Here is a 24,429-nt window from a genome sequence, read left to right as displayed (position 1 = left end):
GGTGGGTGGGGGTGTTAGGTCCACAGAACCCGTAAACACTTCTGCTCGACAGGGTAGAGCCGATAAGGTGTAGGGTCAGAGCCAATGTACTTCTGTTTTGGATGAGCCCCCACCCTCCAGCCCCGTGTCCCTGGCTCCTGGTCCCCTTAAAGCATTGTGGGGTCAGGGCTCAGAAGACATAAAGGCTTCACTTCAGCTCTGTGGGGCGGAGAGCTGAGTAGGCGAGCACGGCCATCACACGCCGTGAGGCTGACGGCGGTGGTTCACCTTCAGGACAAGTTGAGGTACGCGGGTGGGCACACCTCCACGCTGACAGCAAGCCCCACGAATCTAGGAAGCAAAGTAGCTTTTAAAATGGCTTTTCTAAAAATTCATGTTCTCATTTCATCAGGATCCCAGGGGCTGCCTGGCTTCCCAGGTTTCCCAGGGGAGAGAGGAAAGCCTGGCCTGGAGGGGCACCCTGGCCATAAAGGGGAACCAGGAGAGAGGGGTCGGCCTGGCTTCCTCGGAGACAAGGGGGTGAAAGGCGCCAAAGGTAAATGCGGTTAACAGCACGATGATGATGCAACATGTCTTGTGTCTGGTGTTTGATCAGAATGGGTAAATATGGTCTTTGAAAAATAAATGGGACTTGGGATGCCTGGGTGGCCCAGTTGGTTGAGTGTCTGACTCTTGATTTCAGTTCATGAGTTCGAGCCTTGGGTCGGGCTCTACGCTGACGACAAGGAACCTGCTTGGCATTATGTCTCTCCCTCTCTCTCGCCACCCCACCCCCCACCACACGTGTGCTCTCTCTCTCGTTTTCTCTCTCAAAATAAGTAAACATTTAAAACAATTTTTAAAAAAGGAAAAAGAAACAGGACTATCCTGAAGCTTGGATTCCTCTTCCTTTTAGATTGCAGGTGTTTGTTTTAGAATTTTAAACCACTTCATTTTCCTTACCTCTCTATCATGTCGCGCATATAGCTGATAAATGAATTGCTCTATTAATAGGAAAAAAAGAATAACAGATGCTTTGATTTATAGCTATTGAGTTTGAGAGGACCTTCTCACCTATTGGGAAGGGAGTACAGGTAGGGCCCCTGGCCCCCAACCTCTTTCAATTTCTTTCTTTCTTCCTTCCTTCCTTCTTTTCTTTTCTTTTCTTTTCTTTTCTTTTCTTTTCTTTTCTTTTCTTTTCTTTTCTTTTCTTTTCTTTTCTCTTCTCTTTTCTTTCTTTCTTTCTTTCTTTCTTTCTTTCTTTCTTTCTCTTCCTTCCTTCCTTTCTTTTCTTTCTTTCTTTCTTTTCTTTCTTTTTCTTTCTTTCTTTCTTTTTCTTTCTTTCTCTTTCTTTCCTCTTTCTTTATTTTTTTTTTTAAAAATTTTTTATGTTTATTCATTTTTGAAAGACAGAGAGAGAGAGACAGAGACAAGCAGGGGTGGGGCGGAGAGAGAGGGGGACACAGAATCTGAAGCAGGCTCCAGGCTCTGAGCTGTCAGCACAGAGCCCGACGCGGGGCTCGAACTCATGAACCACAAGATCATGACCTGAGCCGAAGTCGGATGCTCAACCGACTGAGCCACCCAGGCACCCCTCTTTCTTTCTTTCTTTCTTTCTTTCGAACGAAAACATAATTTTTTTTTTTTTTTAATAAAGAGCCAGATAGTAAAGATTTTAGGCGTTGCAGGCTGTATGTTCTCTGTTGAAACCATTCAGGTCAGCTTTGGCAGCACGAAAGCAGCCAGAGAGAGCAGTGAAACACGCTAACATAGCTATGTTCCAATCAAATTTTGTTCATGGACACTGAATTTGAACTTCATTTAATTGTCACATGTCATAAAATATTATTCTCGTTTTGAGTTTTCCCCCTAACAGTTTAGAAGGGTAAAAATCATTCATAGCTCACAGATTATACATAAACAGGCTACAAGTGAGATTTGGCTCTCCAGTTGTAATTTGCAGACCTCTGAACTGTAAGAAGTCCATTTTCATCTGAGCCGTGAGTTATGCCTCCCCCAAGCTTCATTTAAAGAAGGAGTTGTCATTGCTATTAAAAAATAAAAATTGCAAGACCACTGGTTTAAATGTTCTGTGTCCGTCCCTGTTAAATATTTACTTTTACCAATTAGCCATGAGGCTGCAGTGAGTGAAGGTAACGTTTCATTTCCAGGGTTGAGAATGAATGCTTGACAATTTTGAGAAACAAGTTTTTTGTCCTTAAAGCATTTGGGGTAAATAGCCTCCTATAAAATTCAAATAGCTTTTACTTCTTTTTTTTTTTAAGTTTATTTATTTATTTTGAGAGAGACAGAGAGAGAGAGGGAGAGAGAGAAAGAACAAGAGGGGGAGAGGCAGAGAGAAAAAGAGAGGGAGAGAGAACATTTCAAGGAGGCTCTGCACTATCAGTATGGAGCCTGACGAGGGGCTCGATCCCACAAACGGTGAGATCATGACCTGAGCCAAAATCAAGACTCAGACGCTTAACTGACTGAACCACCCAGATGCCACCTTCTAATTACTTTTACTTCTTAGTTGATTGATTCTACTATTATGTTTTTGTTTTACTAGCCTGTAAATTTATTACATAGAATCAAGGAATCACAGTCACTCTTTGCTAGCATAGACTGAGTGATATTTGCTATGCTACTATGGTCTCCAAAATAAAAAACAAAAATTAAGAAAGTAATATTACACTGTGTTTTAACTAACTGGAATTTAAATAAATAAGTAAATTTTTTAAATGCCCTGATTTGTGTTTGCTCCCATGGTGTAAATATTCCCACCATGGCTCTTTTTTTTTTTTTTTTTTTTTTTAAAGCTGCCAACAGTTTAACAACTGGCTTACAAAATTCTTGTATTGTTAATAATTGGCTTTCACCTTGCTGGTATGAGCCCACTTGAACACACTTCTCCAACTGGACAGTGTTTACAAAAATCAGATGGAAACATCATACATTTTTCCTACCTTTCAGAATTCTCTGTGTGGAGCAGCAAGTTGAAATAAGTGTTCTTTTAGTGTAAGGAAAATAATAGTGTGGCCAGGAAGGAGAGGATGGGGAACTGAAACATATGCAATGGGCAATTCACATTTAACAGGATAAACAGACATATTTTAGATCTGGGACTTTTCAAGCCTGTCTTTTGACACTTAAACCTCGGAGACCCATTTAGTTGTATTTAGCACACATTCACTGATCACTCCCTGTACACCAGACCCTGTTGCCGGACAAGTGGGGAGAGAAATGTAAAAGGCACGGCCCTTCCTTTAGAAAAATAAGTTGATGGTATGGACATCGTGCAAGCTGTAAACATAAGTGCGGTTTAGTAACTGAAATGTGGATTTGCAAACCGGACGTAAAGTGCTGTAACAGAAGAATCACATGTGTGGTCCTTCTGTTTGTCTTCTCTTGCATCATTAATATCTCAAGGAGCAAGGGGACCCCCAGGAGATGAAGGAGAGATGGCTGTAATTTCCCTAAAGGGGAAAACCGGGGAACCTGGACCTCCTGGAGATAGTGGATTCCCAGGGGCAGAAGGTAAGCACTTAGATTTTTTTAAGACTGAATCAAATGAGTAGACTTCTTTTTGGATCGTTCAAACAAGCATGCGTATCAGACAGCTTTCCTAATAATGCTGAGATTAGGAAAGGTCATCTTTTTAAGATATAACTATACCCAGATTAACCTCGTGCTGTATTTTTCTTTTGCTTTTCCATGCCAGAACTTCAAATTCATAGGTATGTATAGGCTTGAACATTCCAAACTAAGACCAATCCTAAGATTATACCTATAGTACCAGTTCCAGGTTTAAAGTACCCCTGTTTTTGGTGACTGGTATTAAAATGAATAATTTTTTTTAAAGTTTATTTATTTATATAGTAGGGGAGAGGCAGAGAGAGAGGGAGAGAGCAAATCCCAAGCAGGCTCCGTGCTGTCAGTGCAGAGCCTGATGTGGGGCTCAAACTCACCAACCATGAGATCGTGACCCAAGTCGAATTCAAGGGTTGGATGCTTAACCACCTGAGCCACTGGGCGCCCCGAATAATTTTAATTATTAAAATTGATTGTCTAGGTCATTTTGACCGTTCTTCTCAGTCTTCAGTGGGCAGATGAACCCCGGGGGCTCTTGTGAAAACACAGATCCTCAGTCAGCGGATCTGGGGCAGCCCAACTCTGCCTTTCTAACAATCACCCCGATGGCTGTGCTGCTGCCCCTCAGAAACACTGTGTGGCAAGGATTTTGACCACCACATTTGTGTTCTCTTTCCCAAGTTCAGATTTAGTCTGCACGAAGCCCGGCTCTTGTCTTGGCTCTCTCCTGAACTAGTTGTTAGGGGGCGAATGTCCTTTAACTGGTCCGAGGTTCTTCCTCATTTGTAAAATGAGGGTGTGAAAGCGAACGACCCTGCATGCCCATTCCTACCTCGGGTGTCCCCAGCTCTCTTCGCGGACGCCTCTTCCACTGAAGCCAAAAACCATCACGATGTGGCTGAGGGCAGGAATTCGGATTTCCAAAACCCTTGGCTTCATCTCCTAAATGTAGGACCCACACCCTCAAGCCTAACTATTGCCCAGCCCGGGATTTCCTCAAAGAGGTTTGTTAACACTTCCAACCCCATCAGGTGATAAAGGCAATCCGGGGATGCAGGGGAGGAGAGGAGAGCCGGGAAGATACGGACCACCTGGATTTCACAGAGGGGAGCCTGGTAGAACCGGGCACCCGGGGCTCCCTGGAGCCCCAGGCCCTCCAGGCTCACCCGGGCTGAGAGGCATTATTGGTTTTCCAGGATTTCCAGGTGACCAGGTAAGTGGCTGCTGTTGGGGAGGAAAGAAATAATAAAACCCTTTTGCTCTCGGGATGCCGATAAGGAGTCATAATTTGCCAGTATATATCATTGTCGTTTTACCGGGTTTTAGAATAGAAGGGATATGCCAAAGGAAGGATGGAGCCTTCTGGCAGGCTATGAGGTAATTATAGTTTTTGGCCAGTGTTCATGCCTGTTTCTCGTAACAGATGACCCGGTCACTTACTCCACGTACTGTACCCCCAGCCTAGTTTAAACAGCTCTACCGAAATTTATCTCATGACTGATGGTTTATCGGAGTCAGGAATCATCTGAAATATAACCCAAATTCTGGTTTCTAAGCCTTCCTATCGAGTTGCAGATATCACAGATTTTTCTGTAAATACATTTGGTCTTCATAACCATGAGTGAAATACTCCCTTGGGAAGCCAGGAGGTACCTAACATGTAGGAGCCTACATCATAACTTCCAGAAGATGTATATAATTTGCTACCCATCATTTGGAATCAAATAGATTTTTTTAAAGTTTTTGGGAAAAGAAAAAAAATGTCTTCTGACAATGTTTTATTTGGTATCAGTTTGCTCATTCAAAACTTAAAATTCAAGTCATGTGATGCAATTACTGTTATGCAGTCAGGAATAGAGAATTGGACGCTACCCGTTGGTACCTCCAATTCTGGGCTTTTAGCAACTTTTAAAAGCTAGGCACATGGAGTAGCATTGCCTGTAATGCATTTCCAATTTTCTTTACCATTGCAAATATATGGACAATGGTTATGGAAGATTATAACGGGATCATGTTGTGAATATGCCATTTGTATGTGAAACCAAACAAGGTCTTTTGTTTTAAACTCTCAGGGTGAACCAGGTTCTCCAGGGTCCCCTGGAATTTCAGGAAGCGATGGACTGAGAGGCCCTAAAGGTATGCTTCGGAAATACAGCAGCCGTCCACCAGGCTTATGGTCCTGGGTGTTCATAACACCATGGGCACGCACATTTGGCACAAATGAAAAGTTAAATCCATCAAACAAACTGCAATATCCAAGGGCTTCTTTTGATTATTTTTTTAAATTATTATTTAAATTCCAGCTCTTTTTTGCCCTTTTGCTCATTTGTTTCTTAAATTCCACATATGCATGAAATCGTATGGTACTTATCTTTCTCTGACTTATTTCGCTTAGCATAATGTTCTCGAGCTCCATCCATATTGTTGCAGATGGAAATATCTCATTCTTTCTGATGGCTGAGTAATATAATATACCATTTCATAAATATAAATATAAGTATATGTATATTTATATGTATATACACAACACACACACCCCACATCTTCTTTATCCATACATCAAATGATGAATGCTTGGACTGTTTCCATAATTTGGTTATTGTGGATAATGCTGCTATAAATATTGGGATGCATGTATCCTTTTGAATTGGTATTTTTGTATTCTTTGGATAAATACCTAGTAGTATGATTATTGAGCCATAGGGTAGTTCAATTTTTAACTTTTCGAGGAAACTCCATACTGTTTTCCACAGTGGCTGCAACAGTTTGCCTTCCCACCAACAGTGCAAGAGACTTCCCCTTTCTCTGCATACTCTCCAACACCTGTTGTTTCTTGTGTTGTTAATGGTAGCCATTCTGACAGGAGTGAGGTGATAGCTCATTGAAGTTTTGAATTTCATTTCCCTGGTGATAAGCGATGTTGAGCGTCTTTTCGTGTATCTGTTGGCCCTCTGGAGGTCTTCTTTGGAACAAGGTCTATTCATGTCTTCTGCCCATTTTTTAATTGGATTTTTCATTTTGGGGAGTTTTGGGTTATATAAGTTCTTTATAAATTTTAGACACTAACCCAGCGGTTCTTTTTAGACTGCTAGATAGTCAAGCACTCGAAACACAAATCATCCACATTTGTCATTCGGATCCAAGGGTACCGGAGAGAGAACAGTATGCCTGTAGAGCACACAGGTCTTTCTCCTCAGTGGGGGTCCTTCAGTGGTCTTTGTAGTGATTGCAGCTGCGTAAATGACAGCTCAGGTGCATGAAGACCAGATCCACGTTGGTGGGCAGGGTCCACCTTGGCTTATAAGCCTTCTGTACCATAAGACCCAATATCTCTTCTAAGGACTCCATAGATACGACTTTTAGGGTACTGAGACAAGAGTCACAGTGCACAGAGAAGGCCAAGGCCGTGACTTCCTACCAGGTGTTAATATTTCACTTAAGAATTTCTGGGCGACATATAACTCATAGTTGGGTCATGTTTACCGTAAGCCAGGGGTCAGCAAGTGTGCTTTTTCAAGGGGTCAGACCACAGATATTTTCAGCGATGTGTTCCCTGTTAAAACTACTCAGCTGTGCATGAGAACACCTATAGCATGAAAACAGCCAGACAATATGCAAACAAGAGGTGTGGCTGTGTTCCAGTAAAAATGTATTTACAACAAGCCACAGGTTAGATTTGGCCCCATAGGCCTTGGTTTAACTTGTACCATAACCATGTTGTTTCATCACACAACTGACATTCTACCCTAATCAGATTTCCAGGGAAACAGAAACAAAGTTACCTGTGGTTAAAAATGTTCTTAGAGAGGGGTGCCTGGGTGGCTCAGTCGGTTAAGTGTCCAATTTCAGCTCAGGTCATGATCTCATGGTTGTTGAGTTCAAGCCCTGCAAGTGCAGACAACTCAGAGCCTGGGGCCTGCTTCAGATTCTGTGTTTCCATCTCTCTCTGCCCCTCCCGTGCTTGTTCTCTCTCTCTCTCTCTCTCTCTCTCTCTCTCTCCAAAATAAGTAAACATAAAAAAAAATTTTTCTTTTAATGTTCTTAGAGAAAGAAGGATTTCATTAACCCTTTATTCAGACACACAAGCAAACAAAAATCAGGGTATCTTAAATTGCGATGTTTGCGTAAAATCTTTAACATTGCAACTATCCTTGCATACCATTGGGTTAATGTTTTTCTTTGACTCTTAATTATGATTTACCTTCTTAACCTTAACCTTAACTTCACTATCTGTGAATTCACACTATGTTACTTTATCACAGATTAAAATGAATAACTTTAAAATATAAAAGAGTAGGCCCACCTGGCTGGCTCAGTCGGAAGAGCATGTGACTCTTGATCTCGGGGTTGTGAGTTCAAGCCCCACGTTGGGTGTTGAGAGATTACTGAAAAATATAATCTTTAAAAAAGTAAAATAAAATATTAAAGCATAATGAACCACTAAAAATCTCCCTTACCACCCATGAGACATGTTGTGCATGTTGAGAGATTCCGTAAATAATAGGATAATTGCTATAGGAGAAAAAGAAGTGTGCACACTTATTTATCCAGAAGGAATAACCTAGATATCTTCTTCAGAAATAGTTACAAGTAGAGAAGTTTTCATATTTGAGTTGACACTTTATAGCTTCATGGTTTAAAACTCACTCTTCTTCTGCTTACCTATGCATTTATTATAGTCCCCTCACGTCTCTCAAAATACAAACCTACTTGTTATTTTCTTCATACTTGCTTTTGGCCATGTTTGCAAGGAACCAAAATGCATGCATGGTACCTGGAGTCAAAGGTTTCTCATGAAGCCCATATAAGGGTAATGAATGAAACCCATACTTTAGGCAACCCATGGTTTCTCTTTTGAGACTTTTGCGCTTTTCTTTATGGGCTGTTTCTTTTTCTATCTTTCTTTTTTTAGAAATGTTTATTTATTTTTGAGACAGAGAGCACAAGTAGAGGAGAGGCAGAGAGAAAGAGAGAAAGAATCTCAAGCAGGCTCTGCACTGTCAGCACAGAGCCTGATGAGGGGCTCAGTCTCACGAACCATGAGATCATGACCTGAGCTGAAATCAAGAGTCAGACGCTTACCCGACTGAGTCACCCATGCACCCCTCGGCTGGTTCTTACTTATCTGCCAGGTGGTTTCATCATTCTCTATTCAAGATACTTGGACCTTTCTGGATATGTTTGGATTGCAAACACTCACTCTGTACATCAAAGCATCATGATAACTACATCATGATAATCCTTTTGGTTGCTGCCTCAGTAACCAAGGACCTCAAATTCTCAGTTTGTACTCCAGCTTCTCAAGGAAAGACTGACTGACCTGGGATAGACCAGATTCCTACCCCTCAAGCGATCAGCCACAATTAGAAGTAAGGCCAGATGGAAGAGAAATTTCCACAAGATGTGTTTAGTACCCCTTAGGAAGGGGTGTGAGTGGGAACTATAAATCATGCCTGATTAACTCTCTTATTCTCTCTTATAACTGCATCTATTGTCTTGTCCTTCCTGATCCCAACTATTTTGAGTCCCCATTTATAACCAGCTCCCAGCTGTAAGTCCTGTATTGGGAAGAATTCAGCAATGATGTGGGACAGCTCCGTGGTACAGTGGGAGCCATTGCCTAGAGTGGCCTTTGAATGTGTGGTCTCTTGTGAAGTTATCAATAAAATGTGCCTTTGTAATTTTTTTTTTTAAGTTTACTTTTAGAGAGAGAGAGAAAGGTAGAACATGAGTGGGGGAGGGGCAGGGGGAGAGGAAGAGAGAGAATCCTAAGCTAGCTCCATGCTGTCAGCACAGAGCCTGATGGGGTCTCAAACCCACGAGCCATGAGATCATGACCTGAGCCGAAACCAAGAGTCAGGTGCTTAACCAGCTGAGCCTCCCAGGCACCCCTGTAATTTTGTTTTCACAAGGACGTCGAGCTGAGCTTCCTTATGAGCTTGACATGTGATTGCATCAGTAAAAACAAGGGCAGTTTCTGCTTTTTGTTTCTAAAGCACAATACAAAAATATAGTCACTCAATGCCAAGTAATTTCTTAGATACCTAAATTTGAAACTATTTTAGGGAATTTAAAAATTCAAACATTAATATCTATAGTTTCTTATGATTGTTATGAACTATAAAAATGTGTGTGTGTGTGTGTGTGTGCGTGTGTGTGTAAATCACATCTTGCAACTGTGTTTCCAATTGTTCTTATATAGGAAAACCCCCTATTTTTCCAAAAATTCCTCTGGAACATTTGAAGATAAACTCTAAAGATAAATATGACCATTATTAAGTCACTTGTATGAAACAAAATTAAATTCTCATAAGTAATATTATGTGCATTTTATCACTTACAGGAAACAAAGGGGACCCTGCTAGTCAGTTTGGCCCACCTGGTCCCGAGGGAGAACCAGGTAGCCCTGGATGTCCAGGTATAGCTACATATTTTTTCTTATTAAAACAAAAAAAATAAATTTGGTTTGAGAAATTGAACAATTACTTTATACTCCTACCCAGCAATGATTATATCAGTATTTTCTTCCCCCTTTGCCTGTTAAGATACATCTCAGAAGGATTATGTCTCAACACTGCCACCGCATCATTGGCCTAGAAGGACATCAGATTATACACCAGGGATTCTCAGTCTTTTTCCACCATGGCCCCCATGACCTATGAGGTTGACATAACAATCCACTCCCCTTGGCATGCCCAGATTTTGACATTTTGGTCAAAAGTGATTATTGCAAGCAATTAAAAGCCAGACCATGTCCCAATCTCTAGAATTATAAATGATACATTAGCAATAACCACTCTCACTGACCACAGCTTCAGGTTGTCATTCCAGCCCTTTCTTTCTTACTCAGAAAATCATATGTGAATGCCAGCGGGGAGTGCCATTGTTGAGATCTCATCGAATATCTCGTTTACCAAATATGTCATTTACTAAAAACCGAACCAAAAAAAAAAAAATTAAACTTCATCACCAACAATGAATCTAAATTGTTCAAAATAGTATTTTGACAATTGACATGTAGTCCCTCAGAATGGATTGGGATGTACCTGTGAGTTCTTGCCCTCCCCTCGAGGCTTAGGCTTGCTTCAGTACCTGACCCACCGTTGATGAAATATACATGCCTTTTAACGTAGTGATTTTACTTGTAGGAATTTATCTGAATTCGATTATCAGACAAGTGTACAAAGATGCACGCACAGAGGCATGCATTGCACGGAAGGAGCAAATGTCATCCACAAACGATTGGTTAAAGAAGTGTGCAGAATCCCATTCAGCCAATAATGGGCAGGTTAGAAATAGGTTTGTTTTTAGATGGGTCCCTTGTAAATTAAAATATCTCGAATCACTAGTTTTGTGTTTTATCTTAAAATTCTCTTTGACAATAGTCATGTTTCATTACCTACACCAGAAGGAATATCTGAGCGGAAGTTTTATCAGAATTTCGTTTTGTTTTGTTTTTATACCACAAGATTGCTAAAATGGAGTTCTAACAGAAAAACAAGCTATTATAATGGCAAGAACTTTCCACTGTCTTTCATATCCGTCTTTTACCTCTGACCTGGTCAAATAGATTTAGATAACATAATAGTTTAACCAAAATGTACAGCTTAAATGTACATTTGAGGGGAGCTTAACATCATGGAGGCTCCTAATAAATACCAGAGGGAGAAGCCTTAAGAAGGAAAGCCAGTGGTTCAAAGTCAGCCTCCATCATTACTGTCCATGGGATCTTGAATAAGTTGCTCATCATTTGTGAGCTCAGTTTCTTACTTATAAACTGGCATAATTATAGGATTGTTTTGAGGATCAAATAAGATTCCTTGATAGCAGTTTCTTAACTGAAAATTCCACATTTACTGGTATTTTCATGTAAACCATGAAGATAGTAAGATTTTATAAGCTGAAACTAGTCTCCAACTGGAGGCCTTTAATATTACCTAATATTTTAAGTTAAAAATTATCAATCTGAGTTATTTTACACTGAGGCTAGCTTTTTTTTTAATTTTTTAAAATTTATTTCTTTTGAGAGAGAGAGAGAGAGAGAATGAGAGCATGAGCAGGGGAGGTGCAGAGAGAGGGAGAAAGAGAATCCCGAGTAGGCTCCATGCTGCCGGTGCAGAGCCCGATGTGGGGCTCAAACTCAGCAAACCGTGAGATTGTGACCTGAGCCGTCAAGAGCCGGACACTTACCGACTGAGACGCCCAGGCACCCCAGGCTGACCTTTTAAAGAAAATTTGCCTTAGTGTAATTTCCCTGGTGTCCTGTGGTGTTCACCATTTAAATTGTTCTTTTTCGGGGCGCCTGGGTGGCGCAGTCGGTTAAGCATCCGACTTCAGCCAGGTCACGATCTCGCAGTCCGTGAGTTCGAGCCCCGCGTCAGGCTCTGGGCTGATGGCTCAGAGCCTGGAGCCTGTTTCCGATTCTGTGTCTCCCTCTCTCTCTGCCCCTCCCCCGTTCATGCTCTGTCTCTCTCTGTCCCCAAAATAAATAAACGTTGAAAAAAAAAATTTAAAAAAAATAAATAAATTGTTCTTTTTCTCATACACCGTAACTTTAGCCTAAAATTTCTAAATTACATCATATGTTTATTCACTGGCACAGAGTTTACCTAAATACACAATTTCCATTGGCTGGAGAAAAGCTGCATGGGTTGAATTTGATCGAGTCCAGTGAGAAGGCATAGAGCTCACATGTGTCTCAGGGGATTTTACCTGAGTGTACTGGGTTCAGTTTCACCTCCCCCTTTCCATTCAGAGAGAAAACACAGCATAAATTAGCTCAGGAGTCCAGTTCTTAATACAGGTGTGACTGGAGAGGCAACCCTTCATTTTTTTCATTTGGAGAGGAGAATAATACCACCTTCCCTTTCCTGCAAGAATGTTTTCAGGGTAAACAAAATAACACACAGTGAGGCCCATAGATCTTAGATTTGATCAGGGAACAGGTATCGATTAACACAGGCTTGTTTCATGTGTGTTGTAATAAATAAGGGCTATGCCCCACCATGGGTTTGTAAACACAGAACTCTACACCTATTTGCTGATTCAACTGGCTGATTTCAGCACAGACTATCGGCTTATCCTAGACGTCTAAATTGTATTAAAGTGATACAATATACATAAACACGTGCGGAAATAGTCATCTTCCCTAGTAATCAAATAAATATAATTAAAGTAAATGTGAGATATTATTTCCTTTGACTGAATTAGCAGGAAAAGGAGCCAACAAGCCATCAGGTCCTCAGGGAGCACACGAGATCTCGGGGGGCTACACGGGGTGGTGTGAGAGGTGCGGCCCTGAACTGTTAAATAAACCATTTAACAGCCTCTGTCAAGAACAGAATGGTCTCTTCTAAAAGACCAAAAAGGCAACGCGCGAAATGTTCTCTTCAGCAAATCTCTGTCCCGAGAAAGAGACTCTAGTAGATTTTTTTCTTTAACTTAAGGGAAGGAGCCACCAGAAGCAACGTGTGGTTCTGGAATGGGACCCAGTGATGACACACGAGCTGTAAAGGACAATTAAGGGCACACTTGGGGCAATTCAAGTATGGAAGGAGTACTAGATGATGTTAACGGTTGTTCTGAAGCTTCTTGGCTGTGATGATGTTATTTTGGCCACGTAGGAGAACGGTGTTCTTTTTTTTCAGGCATGCCTCTTAAAGTATTTAGGAATGGAATTCCTGGATGTCTGTCATTTACTTTGACATAGTTCAGCATTTTAATGCATTTTTAAAACCCCAAAATATCACATAATGTTACCTAGAAATGTTCTACTCCTAGGAATTTTTCCTAAGGAAATGATTTGATACGACAAAAATCGATTAAAAATGTATAAAGATCATTATGCATAACAGCAAAGAGAAATACCTTGAGTGGCCAATAGTAAGAGAAAATTAGATTAATTAAGGTTAACTCCCTAAGCTATCAGCTAGTCATTTAAAAACAGTAATTAGAAAAATAATGGCAAACTTGGCCATTGCTTATAATACGATGCTAATTTAAAACATCAAAATATAACATCGTGGGTCTTATTTGCACATTGTTACACATATGAAAAATTGTATTAAGGTGGGAGGATTCGAAGTGTTTTGTTTTCATTTTTTCCTTAATGTTATCTTTTCAATAGAGAAATTATAAATATAAACAAGTAATAATAGAAAAGGATGGCAGGGGCTGTAGTTGGAGATACTTATAGATTCACCACCTCAAAGACCAGTGTCCAATTATTCAGGTGTTTGATCTTTCTTTCTGTAGGACATCTTGGAGCACCTGGAGAGCGGGGCTTGCCGGGTGTTCAAGGGCCCAGAGGACCACCTGGAAGGCCAGGACTACCTGGCTCCTCCGGACCACCAGGCTGTCCAGGTACCTTGAAAGGAGCCTGGAAACTTCCGGGCACTCGTCTACCTTCTGGTGTAACGGAAGAGGCCAGCTTTCACTTAGACCTAGTTTCAGATGTGACTCTGCCATTTCCCAGACCTGTGACTTTGGACAGATGACTGAAACTTACCCATTCCTGTCTTGTAAGTTTGAGCTAGTCCAGTCTCATTGGGTTGGTCTGGAAGTAAACGGAGACAACACCTGTTAAGAGCCTGGCAAGGATCCAGGTACAAAGTGATGGGCTGACAGATAAAAGCCCCTTTCCGTCCTTCCTTAATCTGCCATTCAGATGCTGGTTTTCTTTTCTCCTTTAGACTTAAGGCAAATGTCACACATTCAGAATATAATGAAAGTTTGAAATTGCAGTTGGCAACTTTAATCACTCCAAAGTGTATTTGCTCCATCTGAGGCTAAGTATATCTTTTTCTCTCTAGAGTTAGGAGGTCTAGGACTAAAAGATTAAAAAAATTAAAAAAAAAAAGACAATGTTCCCATGTATTAAGAATACAGATGACCTACCTTCCCCATTAAGGTAACTCATATATCAACTGGGTATCTGCAGAACCTCCTTCTTATCCTCAGGTGATCCAGGAGTACCTGGGCTGAAGGGACATCCAGGAGACATGGGGGATCCTGGGCCAAGAGGCATGATGGGGGACCTGGGGACACCAGGTCTTCCGGGAATTAAAGGTAAAAAGGAAGCCCCCCCCCCCCCCGCCCCATGAGGGCAAATTGTGGTGCTTTTCCTGCCCTGAGTGACACTGATCTTGCTCATGGCTCCTTCCCCTTTCCCACAGATGCCCGTTAGCATCTTCTTCTCCCTCCCTCACAGCTTCAGGCCGTGCATCTAGGCTCTTGACCTGCCTTCTACCAAAATGGTGGTGCTGCCATTTTTTTAGGGCATTCCCCCCAGTGTTTCCTGTAGAGTTCAGGCCTCTTCATTTGTTCTTCCCTTAGATAGTGAGGTGTCTGTTACGTTCTAGATTGTGCGTTAGACGCTAGGCACACAATTTTGAGGAAAACAGACATGGTTACTGACTTCATGGAGCTCACAGTGGATGTAGCAAGGGAGACATATTAAAAACATATACGTAAATAAATATATATTTACCAGTTGTGTTAAGTGGAAGGAGAAGAATAAAATGCCATGGAGAAAGTTACTCGTATTCGTGAACTTTGTTAGATAAAGAAACATTTTTTTCCTGGTTGCATTTTTGGTCTTTATGGGTAATAGTGCACCGGCTATAAGTGTGGTTACAGTAATATATATCATATCACCTGCCATATTTATTTGTTACTAACAAATCTTCATGCCCCTCCATCCCTCCATGGTACTACTTATTCTTCTTTCATCCATTTCTTCCATTTTAGAGAAAAAAAGCTTTTCATGGCCACTTTGTGTATACTTCTAGCACAGCACCTATATTGTATATTGTTGAGAAGTCTTTCTTACCAAGTAGAAGGTGATTTTATATCCTTGGCATCCAGTGGATACCCAGTAAGTCTTTTGGAGGGCTACTGTAAATATTTTTTTAAATTTTTTGATGTTTATTTTTGAGAGGGAGACAGAGTGTGAGCGGGGGAGGGGCAGAGAGAGAGGGAGACACAGAATCCGAGGCAGGCTCCAGGCTCCGAGCTGTCAGCACAGAGCCCAACTTGGGGCTCGAACTCACAGACTGCGAGATCATGACCTGAGCCGAAGTTGGACGCTTAACCGATGGAGTCACCCAGGCGCCCCTATATTTTTTAAATTTGTGAGTAAATTAAGAAATAGAGGCATGGACAAATCGAGAATGAACAACTGAGCTAGTAGTGATGAAGATGAGGGTCTTCACTTGAATAAGCTGATGAAGGCTCAAGCCCTGGTTGGTGGATTCCTGTAATCAAGCTCCCCTCCCCTTTCTTCTCAGTTTCCTTCTGCTAGGTGACTCATCCATGTACTAAACTCCGGTCAAATGAAAATTACTTCCTCTCAGAAGAGTTGGAAACCCCTCCTTTGGGTTCTTAGTTGCCTTGCTGTTTTGAAAATCCAAATGAAAACTTTCCACGCTTTCGTCTCTTCCCTCATCGAGTAGTTTTCAGATAATTCCTGTTTTCCAGCAAGTACTTGGAACAACTCTGCAGAGAAGGGAACCCTTTATTTTGGAGAGTTGGTACACTTAGGTATTTCCATGTGGCCAAATATTTGGCTTCTGCTTCCCATCACCGAACAAGATGTCTTTGCATCGTTCTTCTCCCTCTTCACTGGCACTGAATGTGAAGTGCGGTGATTTGTGATAAATTTAGGGTCTCAGGCAAAATGATCACTTCTTTCAAAGTTTCTCTTTATTTTGAGAAAGGGAGAAAGAGCGTGTGTGGGAGGGGCAGAGAGAGAAGGAGAGAGAGGATCCCGAGCACGCTCCACACTGTCAATGCAGAGCCCAACGCAGGGCTTGAGCTCACAAACTGTGAGCTCATGGCCTGAGCCAAAGTCAAGAGTTGGATGCTTAACTGACTGAGCCACCCAGGCACCCCCACCAAGTGATCATTTTTTATGTTAAAAGTTTATCTAGTGATTGTGGCCATTTGCTGTCCCTGGAAATCTCTGTTACCCTGGTGGGGTGTTCTTGGACAACTGTTTTGAGTGTTGGAAGATGAAATAGGTTAAAAAAAATTTTTTTTCATTTATTTCCATTATTAACCACTCCTACTGCATTTCCCTTTCTTCTCACCCTCCTAGTTTAATAAAAATAGCAAGGATTTTCAAACCTCTTGGTTTGAAAACAATATACACTCAGTTTGACTGAAGTGACCAGGCTCATGTCACTATTGTGGGTTTGTCTGTCTCTCGATTTAGTTTGCGTTTATCACATCATTTCACTATGGTAGGTTATTAAAATACCAGTAGCTAATGACGTTGACTGAGGAACAGAATTACTCGAAAATTCAGTCTCCCCTGACATCATAGTTCCGTGGTATGAAATAATGAGTTTGTTGGGAGAAGGGGAGAAAATGAACACATCAGCCCGAGTACCCATCGGAACGATACAGACGGATGTTGCAATGGTGCTTCCTGACCATGCAGTGACACTGTTTCGCTGCAAACAGCCCAACAAACGACCGGGCTTTAAAACAACAAAACAAAACCGTGCGCTACATTCCTAAAAATTAAAACGGCCACAACATAAATCCATTGTTGCCGTTTATCCTGCTGATATAAAAATGAACCGCGCTCCGGCAGAAACACTTTGATCTGAGAAACTAAATATTTGAAGTATGTTCTAAATAAGTCAAGGGGACTGATTATCTTGTTTGAACAAACCAGCTGTTGAACTCAAAGTTGTTTGCCCTGCTGGAACTGGCCACATGGATTCCCAGTCCTGCTTGAGTTCAGTCAGATTTAAACTTGAACTTAAACATCTGCTAAAAATGGCTGGATACCATTTGCCCTCTTCTGAAAGGAAGACACTCAGCTCCTCGTTGGGCGTTCTGAGATCGCGATACCGAAAACCTAAAGACAGCTGTTTGCACCATGACAAGTGTAAAGGGGTGCCGTGGGTTATTTTGGCTGGTGGCAAGCACGCTGTCACGTCAGAGAAAAGGCACCTCGAAATGTCTTGTACCCAGAAAGAAATGCCATGCCTCTCACAGCCGAGAAAATCATGGAAATGTTCTTCTGCTTCTACACCGACGGGAGCGTCCCTTCCAGCCCTGCCCCCACACAGCTCTTATCACTCTCGATGTAATTGCCTATTTGTTCTATCGGGTCAGGGATTGTTTCTCTCTTGCTCTGCGTTGTCTTGTCAGCAGCTGTCACTAAGTACATTTGGGGACTGAAGCTCCAGGGGTTAGGAGACCATGTCTTTATGCTCCGGTGCTTGTCCTTAGTAAGCACTCCCGTATTTTCTGGATTACAAATAAATTCAGAATCTGTTTTGATAAGCTTTCAACTTCGTTCGGCCATTAACCTGTAGTTACGTAGGTCTCTTTCCCATCGGCTTTCACCTTTGGGTGACCAGCTGTCCCGGTTTGCCTGGGAAACCGGGTGCCTCGGGAAAATCCCTCACAAACAGGGATGAGGCAGTCATCCCATTAAAAGTATAAACCTGTATACTGGGGCGCCTGGGTGGCGCAGTCAGTTAAGCATCCGACTTCAGCCAGGTCACGATCTCACGGTCCATGAGTTCGAGCCCCGCGTCAGGCTCTGGGCTGATGGCTCAGAGCTTGGAGCCTGTTTCCGATTCTGTGTCTCCCTCTCTCTCTGACCCTCCCCCGTTCATGCTCTGTCTCTCTCTGTCCCAAAAATAAATAAAAAAAACGTTGAAAAAAAATTTGAAAAAAAAAAGTATAAACCTGTATAAAGGCTACTGGGGATAGAGTAGCATTTTCAGGCTTTAGAACAAAAGAAAACCCCAGTGGAAAACCAGTCTCAGAGTGGGCTGGCTAACCCGGATGGAGGCTGTGGTTCCCATGAGGGCTGGAGCAGAAGGTTCGATTCTCTGAGTGGGGGTAGAGTGCCCCGGCCCGTGAGTGCAGCGAGATGCAGCCTTAAATGATGGTTGGTAAGCCAGAGGATGGCCAGAGAGGTGAATAAAAAAAATCCTCATTACCAAGGAATGTGCTTTGTTAGCCTAATTGCCTCTCATCTGCGCTGTATATATTTTATGCATGAACAACTTTCTGATTTAGAGATGGGATTGATAAAAAGCTTTCAGTAAAAAGGAAAAATTGTCCTTAAAATCCTACCCAGATGTAGCTGCATTCAATTTAGAAAGATAACATTGGGTCAGATAAGGGTCGGCCAGTTCAACAATGGTGAGGGGCTGGGCCTGTGACAGCCCGGGATCTGGACGCGTTGATGGGACAATGCAGAGTTGGCAGAAGCTGAGACATTCCACCCCAGCGAAGTCCCCCAAGCCATCAATCTTGGTGGCTTAAGCTGGAGATCAAAACACATTGAAATAGCAAAGTGTTCTCAAAAAATCTATTATCATTTCAGATAGATGGCAATAAATATCCAGATCTGGCAGATGAAGGTCTGTGTGTTCTTTTGGTGCAAACTTGAAACGTTGGCTCATTAATAGGAAAAAGGATTGAAAAATAAACTCAGCCAGAGCTGTTAAAAGTGGTTAGGAAATAAGAGCTTTAGGAAAAATAAGGGTGCATCCCCCCCCCCTTTTTTTTTGGTGTGAGAGAATACGGCTCATTTGCACTGATCTGAAGTTCAGAGTTTAAAAATAGACTAAGTGTCCATTTCAAGTACAGATAATAAATCGAATGGAACGAGCTAAGTGTTCCATCTTTAAATAAGAAGCCCACAGAGGACTTGCATATTAATGAAGAGATAATAATTAGCACATAAATTATTTATACACAAATGGATGCCTGTAACTTCACCAACTCTTATTCCTCCCATAAATCTATCAAAGAACGCGTAACATGCAAAGAGAAGTTGGACTCCCTCCTTCCTGAAGCTTTCTTTCCACCCATTCGCTGGCCCTCCCTATTGCACAATTTCTCATTCACTCATTCATTCATGCATCCACTCACTCATTCAACAAACACCTGCTGAAACACCAACTGCGTGTCAGGAGACGTGCCAGGTGGGGGCTTGGGAAGACTAAGAAGACCCGATCTTGTACTTAGTTTACCCAAAGTAACCCACTCACCCAAAGACACGCTTGTTGCACAGCGTGGGGCAGGCACCGGGACACGGGCATCAAGAGAGCTCTGTGTAGGTGTCGTGGGGTAGGCGAGGGGCACCTTCTGTGTGCTAGGGTGTTACTATTGTAAATGAGAGGGATGTGGCCCTAAACAAGGAATGGCTGGCTGGCTCTCAGCCTTGGATGAAGATCCACCAATGAATTTGGAAGGTCACAAGGTTTGGACAGGGGCTGAGGAGAAGATTCTTTCCTCCAAATCAGTCAGTAAGACAAGACATGTATGAATCATGTGGTGGAGGGCTCAGCTCCCGGAGAAACATTCTGTACGTATCAGTTGTCTGCCTTTTTCCCCTTCCTCTCTCCCTCCTTCCCTCTGTCTGTCCCTTGTTTTCTTTCTCTACTCCGTCCCTATAAATCTGTATACTTGTACTGTATAAGTGCAAGTGTACTATATATTATATAAATGTATTATATGTATTTTAAATAGTTGTATATTTGTAAATACATATTTTAAATAGTGATATATTTGAAAATCTTTAGATTTATAGGTGTTCAGTGTTCAATGACAACTTAAGTAAAGTCAGGTTGGTAGATGTCTCCTTAGAGGACTATACTGATGCCTGGCAGAAGGTTCTAGAGATGCAGACATCGATGAGATCATACCTAATTACGGAGACTAGAGTTTTCATTGATCGTTATGAAATAAATTTAGTTTCAGTAAAGAGGCATCAGAGTGGTTCTTTTTGAAAGAAGTAGCTGCAAAGAAATAGCATCAACAAACTTGACCTGTAGGCCTCTTCTTTCTGAGTAGTACGGTGCTTAAAGAAAAGTTAAATGTGTCATGTATTCCCCAGTATGCCACAGGCCCCACCTGTCCTTACTGTCTTACTATCTTTACCTGACTACATCCCAAAGAAATTAGTATCCACACACTGTGATGGAGTGGACAGATCCTGAGCCTGGGAGGAAGGAGGTCTCGGTTTGCTCCATTCCAATCTCTTTTCTCTTTACTAGGATGAGCTCATTGTCATAGAATCTAAGGTCCCTTGCTGCACTAACAGTCAGTAATTCTAGACTATATCTGGATAGAGAGAGACATCCATGATATGGTCAGAGACCAAGAGCAGTGTGTTAAAACCAAAGAAATGCGTTAAGCTGCCTCGCAGAAAGTATCCATCAGATGGATGTGTTAAGTAATGACCACTGGCACGGACTTAGCCTTGATAATGACATCTAGACGGTGAGATCTCATGGCTCCCTCCTGGAGAAGCTGTCGGGCTGCTCCCCTGGGTGGTGCCTGTGCTGGGTGACCGGTGGACTTCAACATCCGGTCTTCCCCAGTGGATCACAGGCCTGTGATGTGTTTCAGGTCCCTCCGGGTCGCCCGGTCTGAACGGCTTACATGGTTTAAAGGGTCAGAAAGGAGCCAAAGGCGCTTCAGGTAAGAGAAAACCCTTTGTGAGCGATTAAACTGCAGTCAGGAGACCGTGAGATACCGCTGGCGTGCCTTTACCGCACACAACTTGGGGCGAGAAACTAAGAAACTGGCTTAGTTTAGAGGCACACTATTGAACTATTTCTCATACTGAAGATGGACTTATGTAAGAAGGACCTTTGAGAAAACCCAATTTAAGAAGGAGTGGCTGGTTAACAGTGACTTCTGTTGATGTTACTTGGGGCTTTCTCCCTGCTAAAAATACTCTGAGTAATTGCTTTATTTATTTATTTTTTTTAACGTTTGTTTATTTTTGAGACAGAGAGAGACAGAGCATGAACGGGGGAGGGTCAGAGAGAGAGGGAGACACAGAATCCGAAATAGGCTCCAGGCTCTGAGCAGTTAGCACAGAGCCCGACGCGGGGCTCGAACTCACGGACTGCGAGATTGTGACCTGAGCCGAAGTCTGAGGCCTAACCAACTGAGCCACCCAGGCGCCCCTGAGTAATTGCTTTAGGTGGGGCCAGATTTCAAAATGTGACAAATAACAAAGAAATGGTTGGGAGGTCTTGTTGTGGTCTTGTTTTAAGTGTTACGATGCCAAGTACGACCCCGTGGGCCTAATTACTAGTTTTAGCACCCCCCCACAGGCTGCTGCTAAAACAAATTACCTGAGCAAATTGCTGGTATTTTTGTTATCACGAATAGGCTCATCATTAACAGCTGCACTTTAGATTTGTTCTGGCGTTTGAATATAGGGCCCGTTTGCTGCTTTAGTGTCTCAGGAAACTAAGCTCGTAATCAGACAAGGCAGCTGGAATCAGACACGGAGGTCTGAGGGTCTCCGGTGGAGAGTTGGGTTGTTGTGCTCCTAGTTCGGGCCCCGTTGCTGAAGAGAGACAGAATCTTTGTACAGTTCAGAAGGTCAAGAATTAATGTAGGTCACGTAGGATTCATTTTAGGGGCTCTTCCAAATAGTCTGATTATATGTGTGCCTCCCCCAAGAAACCAGTGATGTTCCTTCCCCCTTTTCAGTGGAAAGTTCCATGATGCTTCCATTTATATGTGAATTTCCACCTTAAATTTCAAACCAGTTTGTTCATAGTGACTTATTGCTGGATCTCATTGGAGCGTTGATAAGCTGTTGTATTGTTGTTGTTGTTTTTAGTCTGGGAAATAACTATAAAATAAACCCAACCTGTGCCTGACCGTGTGATAGGGCGCAAGAGGGTACATGGCGACCCAGGGGGAGTCCGCAGCCTTTCGGGTCACCACTGGGCAGGCGGTTGTTCTCAGCACAACCTGCTGTGTCCCTGTCACCCCCTTTAGAAGCAGTTCTTTTCCAGGAGCCACAAGAGGAACAAACAGAGAACTAATGCTGTTTCCCTCGTTAAGGTTCGCATGAAGTGGGCCCACCTGGCCCAATGGGCATACCTGGGCCGAAAGGGGAGACAGGAGACCCCGGGAGCCCAGGAATTTCTCCCCCAGGCCTTCCTGGAGAAAAAGGTCCCCCCGGGCCCCCAGGTAAGAAGCAGCATGCTTTTTCCTCTGTCAATAACTCAGTCAGAACCTTCCAAATGTGATAAGGCTGATCTCCGAACACGTCCCTCCTCAGGGAGACCTGGATCACCTGGTCCCGCAGGTGCCACAGGAAGAGCTCCTGAAGGTGACATTCCTGACCCAGGGTCCCCCGGCGATCAGGGACCTCCCGGCCCCGATGGTCCAAGAGGTATGATAAAATCCTGGCAGAGGATGTTGGCACTCCTTTCCTTAGATGCTGCCAGCTCCGGAGGATTATAGGACCAGAGAATGGTGGAGTCGCAGGCCCTCAGCAGCCCCGACAGTCTGGCAGAGGGGAGAGGTGGAGTGTGGGCAGTGCCCGGCTTCCAGGACCACCCCCAGAGTCAGAGCTCAGTCTTCTGTCCAGCTCTACCAAGCATCTCCGTCTGGGGACACTGACTCCCAGCAGACCCTTCTCATCGCCAGCGCCAGGGGGATGCTGAGCACAAGGGGTCGGAAGTGGCTGGCGGGGGTGTGTGTGGGGGGGGATCTCACTCTGCCTGTTGGTTTCTAGCACCTGCCACGTGCACCGCCATGGGCCAGCACGACCACGCCCAGGCCTGGCACACACAGAAGCAGTCTGTTCAAGTGCTGCTAACAGAACACATTGTTCCTCTCAGCCCTTGGCGGGGACAAAGCCCAGCAAGGCAGTATTTCAGAGTAGGGGCTGACCGGAGCCGGCTGGGGCGTGGGGGAGCCTGGTGCCGTGGGGTTTTGCAAAGTGCACATAGTCATGTTCCTAATAGCTCACGGAGCTCTTTCAGAGAGACCCAACCCACTGCCTTTAAATCTTTGGGATTTTAGTCGGGGCAGGATAAAATATTATGTGATTCTATTTTACCCTGAGAAAAGTGAAAACGCTCCAAAATATTCTAGGTAGCTAAGGAGAATAGGATTTGGGCTCACTTCCTGTGCGTCGACACCTGTTTTCAGATAGAATTGTACATGTAGTTGAGTGAATATTTCTTTTCCATCAGCCAGGTTTTCTCAAAAGCCTGTCATCCATCTCTCTGTTCGCCCATCTGTCCTTCTGTCCATCCATCTGTCCTTCTACCTGTCATATCAAAGCAGTGGGATGGCATGCAAAGAAAAGCCATAAAACCATGCTTCCAGAAGGAATGGCTTGGAAGGGAAGGAAGGCTTTCCGTAGGTTCATTTGTCTAACGGCTGCTGACGGGCCACTTACACCATCTCCCAGCTTCACCTCCAGGGCACACTCGCTGTTTCACTTCTGATATTGTTCAATTTTTTTTTCTTCTTCTGGTCCCCCCCCCCCCCCATCTTTTGCTTGCATTCAGTTACTTTCCTTAAGAAGCCCTCAGGCAGCCAGCACTCATATTTGTCTTTGACTGAAGGATGCTTTTTGTTTCTTCCTTGTGGTCAGGAGCACCCGGGCCCCCGGGCCCCCCTGGGAGTGTTGACCTTCCGAAAGGGGAACCAGGAGACCGGGGTCTGCCGGGTCCCCCGGGCCCCCCGGGCCCCCCAGGCCCTCCAGGACGCAAAGGCTTCCCAGGATGTGATGGAAAAGATGGCCAGAAAGGTAGGAATGCAAGTTATTTCTGAAGTAGTGTGTGAAGACTTTTGTGATCTTGCCCTTCAGGGTCTGGGGTTCTGCACCACGGTGAGGTAATTCTCATTTCCTATGGAAATAGTGACTGCATTTTCAAAAATGCCCTGACTTTCCCAAAGAGTCTTAACGTTTGGGTGACATTTGGGTGAGTAAGAAGAAGAAACACAAGTTCACCTTCAGCCCCTAACAACGTACTTGATAATGTCCTAGACCAGAACTGAGCAATAGAAATAAAACACGGGACAGGCGCCTGGGTGGCTCAGTCAGTTAAGTGT

The 24,429-nt window shown here is 43.2% G+C and overlaps 1 protein-coding gene across 4 annotated transcripts in view; it reads left to right on the top strand.

Moving 5' to 3' along the window:
• COL4A4 (collagen type IV alpha 4 chain) overlaps positions 1–24,429 on the top strand; it is a 135,198-nt gene that overhangs the window by 87,775 nt on the left and 22,994 nt on the right. For all 4 annotated transcript variants that reach the window (XM_043578010.1, XM_043578009.1, XM_043578011.1 and 1 more), the window contains 11 exons: positions 392–535; positions 3,409–3,516; positions 4,602–4,783; positions 5,643–5,706; positions 9,914–9,988; positions 13,825–13,932; positions 14,530–14,637; positions 20,959–21,030; positions 22,420–22,548; positions 22,640–22,753; positions 23,969–24,124. In XM_043578010.1, coding sequence (XP_043433945.1) covers positions 392–535; positions 3,409–3,516; positions 4,602–4,783; positions 5,643–5,706; positions 9,914–9,988; positions 13,825–13,932; positions 14,530–14,637; positions 20,959–21,030; positions 22,420–22,548; positions 22,640–22,753; positions 23,969–24,124 — 1,260 coding nt within the window. The remainder of the gene's footprint in view (positions 1–391; positions 536–3,408; positions 3,517–4,601; positions 4,784–5,642; positions 5,707–9,913; positions 9,989–13,824; positions 13,933–14,529; positions 14,638–20,958; positions 21,031–22,419; positions 22,549–22,639; positions 22,754–23,968; positions 24,125–24,429) is intronic.

This window comes from Prionailurus bengalensis, chromosome C1 (assembly GCF_016509475.1).
Source record: "Prionailurus bengalensis isolate Pbe53 chromosome C1, Fcat_Pben_1.1_paternal_pri, whole genome shotgun sequence".
NCBI lineage: Eukaryota > Metazoa > Chordata > Mammalia > Carnivora > Felidae > Prionailurus > Prionailurus bengalensis.
The sequence above is the reverse complement of the archived record's forward strand: the minus strand, read 5'-3'. Positions and strand labels throughout refer to the sequence as shown.